General features: G+C 44.0%; 1 protein-coding gene across 1 annotated transcript in view; it reads left to right on the forward strand.

Annotated features, from left to right (window-relative positions):
* The window catches only part of PCSK2 (proprotein convertase subtilisin/kexin type 2), a gene marked incomplete at its 5' end in the record, with an annotated part of 52,670 nt that overhangs the window by 19,683 nt on the left and 26,987 nt on the right, over positions 1-6,000 (forward strand). Inside the window, one exon of the mRNA XM_008054074.1 lies at positions 4,042-4,257. Within this exon, the coding sequence (XP_008052265.1) occupies positions 4,042-4,257 (216 nt within the window). The remainder of the gene's footprint in view (positions 1-4,041; positions 4,258-6,000) is intronic.

Consider the following 6,000-nt stretch of genomic DNA (forward strand, 5'->3'; position numbering starts at 1 on the left):
TGATGCTGTCTCTCTAGTCAAGAACATGATATATTTCCATGGGGTCATATTACCCTTGATGTCCTGAATGTCACCAAATGTCTTCCTTTCAATATTTCCTTTATCTTCAGGTAAAGAAAAAAGTCATTGGGGGCCAGATCTGGTGAGTAGGGAGGGTGTTCCAATATAGTTATTTGTATAGTGCTGCCAGTGTAAGTGCATGGTGGCAAGTTTGTAAACTTAATTGTCAGACACCAACAAATAACAACAACAGCTCTGATGGCCATTCCAGAAAAAGAGTTCCAAAACTGCTTTGACGGGTGGACTAGGTACTGGCATCAGTACACAGCTTCCCCACGGGAGTGCTTCAAAGGTGACCATAGTGATATTTAGCAATAAGGTATGGAGCACTTTTTCTGGGGTGGTTTGTGAATCTGTCGAAACTCATAGAGTTTCAAAGTTTTGTTTAGCACTCTGTTTGGGGTGGGGTTTTTTTTGTAGCTTGTTGAGTGTCTTCCTAAGTATCCTCAGTGAGGCTAGTGTAAATGGTGTTGCAATGTACAGTTGCTGTAGGGACTCAACTGAATATTTTGTAAGTACCTAGAGCACACAGTATGTGTCACATATATGCTTTCTATGACTGGCTTTTGTTTGTTGCATTGCCTCCTCTAACTGGTTGTTGTTTGGATATGGGATCTTAGGGCATTATTTTAATAGGAAAATCTATGTCTTAGTTCATTTGTGCTACTATAACAAAATACCACAGACTAGGTAATGTATAAAGAGCAGGAATGTCTCTTGGGAAGTCCAAGACCAAGACACTGCAGGTTCAGTGTCTGATGAAGTATCACACTCTGCTTCCAAGATGGCACCTTTTTGCTGCATCCTCCAGAGGGGACAGATGTTATGTCCTCACATGGTGGAAGAGCAGAGGGGGCCTAGCTACTCTCCTGGAGCCTTTTTAAAGGGTCCTAATCCCATCCATGAGGGTGGAACCTCTTGAAGTTCCTGAAGGCTTCACTTCATGAAGGCTCCACTTCTTAATATTGTCACATTGGGTCTTAGGTTCCAACATACGAATTTAGAGAAACACATACATTCAAACCATAGCAGTGTGGCGTGTCAATAACAGGCCTTCCCGTATCCAGCTTGCAGTCTTAGAGATGCTTCATCCCCATCCATTTCTGCCCCAACTTCCAATTTTCTCCTCATGCACCCATCTTCCCCAGAATCGGGGACTGTTTGGTGCTAAACCAAATCATTAGAAGCAAGAGTATAATTATTATTGCCTCATATGTTCTATCTCACTTAGGAAAACAAGTTTATTTTTTCTAAAAAAAACAAAGTATTCTGGTGGGCAAGCCTGACTGTATAATACAAAACTTTGCTGTTTACTGCTCAGAAATAGACTGATAGTTGCTCTCTGTGTACCAGTGAGCTAGCTGCATAACAAAATGCCCCAAAATTCAGTAGCTTAAAATGACAGCTAGTTGATCTTGCTCATGGGTCTACAGGTCGACTGGGTTGTTTTGCTGCTCTGGACCAGCCTTGACTAATCTGGCCTCATTCATCCTTCTTTGGTCAGCTGCAGGGTGAACTGGTGTAGGATGGCCTCTTTTACATGCCTAGTGGTTGGCAACTGGGCCAGTGAATCTGACTAGAGTATGCATCTCTCATCAAATAGCAGACTGACCCAGGTTTATTCTCGTGGTGCAACAGAGTTCTGAGAGAGCACAGAATACAGGACTTCTTGAGATCCATGCTTGGAACAGAATCACTTTCTTTTGGCTAAAGCAAGACACGGGGCCAACTTGAAATCTAGGGCAGAAGGTAGACCCCTCCTCTTGATGGGTGGGGCTGCAGAGTCATAGTGCAAAAGGTATGGATATAGGGAATTGTGAAAAATTGGAGTCGTGATCAATATTCCACACTCCCTTCTCACCTAAAGGTGAGAATGTTTTAGCATGAATTTCCTCCCTTTTAACAAAGGTGGTTTCATCTCACTGGCAGCTGACGTGTGGACTGGGGAAAGTTCTGCAGATGGTCAACTTCACCCGTTGATCCTGATTCACATCAGTTTCCCTTTCAGAAGGTGCCATTTCTTGACACTGAGCCCAAATCTGAGTCCTCTGGAGAGTGCGATTCTCTGCAGCAGCTGTAGAAATGATCTGTTTCCCTCTCTGTCCTCGTTTCTGAGAGCAATTTATTGTTCAGTTGGAGTTCTCCAGTATAGATTTACCAAGACGCTGAGGACAGTTCCCAGTCCGTGGTTGAATAAATATTTGTTGACTTATCGATTCAATCAGTCACAAGCTAATTAACTCCCAGTCCTGTTCGAAGCAAGTGAAAATGTCACATCTCACTGTCAGGAGGCAGACAGAGCTTGTAGGAAATTCAGTTTTTTTCTTTTTTTCTGACATCTCCACAATTAAACCACTGAGTCAGGACAGTGGACACCTGGTGGCTACACAGGGACAGACATTCTCTGCCAGTATCTTCTATATTCTTGCTCTAAAGGACCACCAAACCCCCTAGGCCAGGCTGTGGGGTGGGGGGCAAAGAGGCTGCACACTGGTCCCTCACTTCCCACGCTGTATGACTGTGCTCCTGCCCAGCTGCCCAGTCCGAAGTGAAATGGAAGGAGCCTCAAGCCTCATTGTCTGGGTTGGGGGGGATAAAAAAGTGGGAAGCAAGAAGCAAATGGTCCAATCCTGATTGTTGAGATAGAATACTCCTAGGAGATACAGAAAGAAAAAAAGAAGGATTTTTTCAAACCACTAAGAGCATGGTTTGAACAGAAGAGCAATGCTAATTTATGACAAAGCCTGCCGTTTAAGATCATTAGTGTTTGATAATAACTACTGTGCATAGTATGATGTGTTTCAAGTTTTATTTGCCATATGTTTTATTTGACCATGTTAGATTTTCTTTCTATATTTGGTATTACCTTGCAGAAGTATAATGTCATATAATATTATGTTTAATAGGATTATAGCTGGGCACAGTGGCTCACACCTATAATCCCAGCATTTTGGGAGGCTGAGACGGGAGGATTGCTTGAGCCCAGGAGTTCAAGACCACCAGCCTGGGCAACAAAGCAAGACCCTTTCTCTACAAAAAACAGAAAAATTAGCCAAGCATGGTGGTTCACACCTGTAGTCCCAGCTACTCGGGAGGCTGAGGCAGGAGTGTCACTTGAGTCCAGGAAGTCAAGGCTATGGTGAGCCATGATCATGCCTCTGTATTCCAGCCTGGGTGACTGAGCGAAACTGTGTCTCAAAATAAATAAAAAAACAAGATTCTAGTATGATCCAATTGGGCGAATTAAAAAGAAAAAAAACATATCTATATATATGTGTGTACATATATGTAAGATATTAATATATTTTTGGGTAAACATATATCTTATATTTATAATATCTACATGTATATATGATATATACAACTATTTTAAAGACATATGTCATGAGTGTGCCACTGTACTCTAGCCTGGGTGACAAGAGTGAGACTCCAGCTAAAAAAAAAATGTCTACTATAAATATTTTGTATATCTTCTATAGCTAAGAATAAATATATGTACATGTACTTAAATTTTCACTGAAAAATTTCTGATACATAAGGATACATATAAATGGGATAATAACAATGACCTCTAGAGAGTTTTCTTTCATTTTCCTTTCCATATACTTTGGCTTTCTTACAGTGAGTCTGTACTACCTTGATAGCTTTTCACAAAAGCAGTTCATTTGTAGAGCTTAAGGAGATTCTTTCAGCGTTTCTCACCTCATTATCTCCAGCTTAAATTGCAAATTCAGGTGACTCTTTACATCGGATTCTTCCTGAAGAAAAAGTCTGCCACAGTGCTCCCCAGAAGACTATGGCTTCAGCCAAACTAAAGAGTGAATCCAGTCATTAGGTTCAGCCAGTGAAGAAGCTCAAACCCTGACCCTCCCCAGGCCAGGACCTTCCCCGGGCTGGGACCCACCCTACCCCTGGGCCTGGACATCCCCTGGCAGCCCGGGCATTGAAGTGAAGGGTAATGTCTTTCCCTCTTCTCCCTAGGGCCGTGGCGGCAAAGGCAGCATCTATGTGTGGGCCTCTGGGGATGGTGGCAGCTATGACGACTGCAACTGTGACGGCTACGCCTCCAGCATGTGGACCATCTCCATCAACTCAGCCATCAACGATGGCAGGACTGCATTGTATGATGAGAGCTGTTCCTCCACCTTGGCCTCCACCTTCAGCAATGGGAGGAAGAGGAACCCCGAGGCTGGCGTGGTGAGTGTGGCCACTTCTGTCCTTGTTTCCTATGGTCACCACCCCTTTGTGTTGGGGGTGAGTGCGGAAACGTTGACTCGCTCCCCTCCCTCCTTCAGAGGGGAAGATCCATTTCCTCCATGCCCTGTCATGCTTCCTGATCCAGGCACAGACCTACCATGTGTAAACTGGAGGCAAGGACAGGAATTATTCCTTTCCAGCTCATTTCCCATAGATGTTCTCATTTATTGTTTTGACTTACAGATAATGATGAACTTTGGTTTACCAGAGAGGTGTTCCATCACATCACTTATAAGAAAAACTCATTGCAAGAGTTGGGACATCCCACCATGACTCCCTCTGAGCTAAGACCCCCAATCGTGTATATATAGTAATTGAAAAATAGCATTCAATTGTGAACTTTTCTAGGTCTGTAAACTCCCTAAACTGGAGCACTTGTGTGTTTTCTCAGGGAAATCGTAATTTTCATTATATTTTAGGGGATCCATGATTTAAAAAACAAAAAGGTTAAGAATCACAGATGTATGTTATTTACTGCTCTCTTCTAAGCAAAAAAAAAATCTTCCTTCCTCAGCAACTGGATGTAATGGTGAGTGTGCCAAGCCCTTAAAAAAAATATATCATCAGCTGGGTACAGTGGTTCACGTGTGTAATCCCAGCACTTTGGGAGGCAGAGACAAGAGGACTGCCTGAACTCAGGGGTTCGAGACCAGCCTGAGCAACATGGCACGACCTCGTCTCTACAATAAATTAAAAAATTGGCTGGGTGTGGTGGCTTATGCCTGTGGTCTCAGCTACTTGGAAGGCTGAGGCAGAAAGATCACCTGAGCTCAGTAGATCGAAGCTGCAGTGGCCATGAGCATGCCATTGCACTCCAGCCTGGATGACAGAGTAAGACTCCTACTCAATAATAATAATAATAATAATAATAAATCATCTGTAGAGCACTATGAACCTTTTGAATTTTTTCCTGTCTCTGGTTATTTCACTCATATATCAGCCTTTCCTCAGGCCTCCAAACCAGGAATCTAGTAGTGGTTTAATAGTCATGGATAAGTTACATCCTGGCTGACTACCCACCTCCATTAGGACTTCTCAAGAGAGAAGAACAGGGTCGGGCACGGTGGCTCATACCTGTAATCCCAGCACTTTGGGAGGTAGAGATGGGAGGATTGCTTGAGGTCAAGGATTCAAGACCAGCCTGGGCAGCATAGTGAGAACTTGTCTCTACAAAAATATTTGCCAAGCATAGTGGCATGTCTGGATTCCCAGCTACTTGAGAGGCTGAGGTGGAAAGATTGTCTGAGCCCAAGGTCAGACTGCAGTGAACCACGAGTGTGCCACTGCACTTCAGCCTGGGTGACAGAGTGAGACTCTGACTCGAAAAAGAAAAAAGAGAGAGAGAGGAGGATAGAAACTCAGAACAAAATCATTATTACCGTCTAATGTTTCAATCACACATCCTTACCTGGGCTGCCACCTTGGCTAAAGGGCCAGACTCCCATGTGAGCCAGGAGGGGCCCTTTACCTAGAAGAAACAAGGTCCTTGATAGTCTGTCCCTCCCAAGAGTCCTCTCAGGTTCCCCCTTGGTCTTGGGAAGGATGGAGAGTATGCCAGCTCCTCCCAAACAGAAGGGGCCTTTGGCTCCTCTTATCTTCCAACCTGCATGGGCAGAAACGGAGAAAAGTAGAGCAGGCAGGGACAGGTGAGGTGATGTTTCCTCCCCCGGGAAGCTTCACTCC

This window comes from Carlito syrichta, unplaced genomic scaffold (genome assembly GCF_000164805.1).
Source record: "Carlito syrichta isolate Samal-C Ts95f unplaced genomic scaffold, Tarsius_syrichta-2.0.1 Scaffold289006, whole genome shotgun sequence".
Taxonomy (NCBI): Eukaryota; Metazoa; Chordata; class Mammalia; order Primates; family Tarsiidae; genus Carlito; species Carlito syrichta.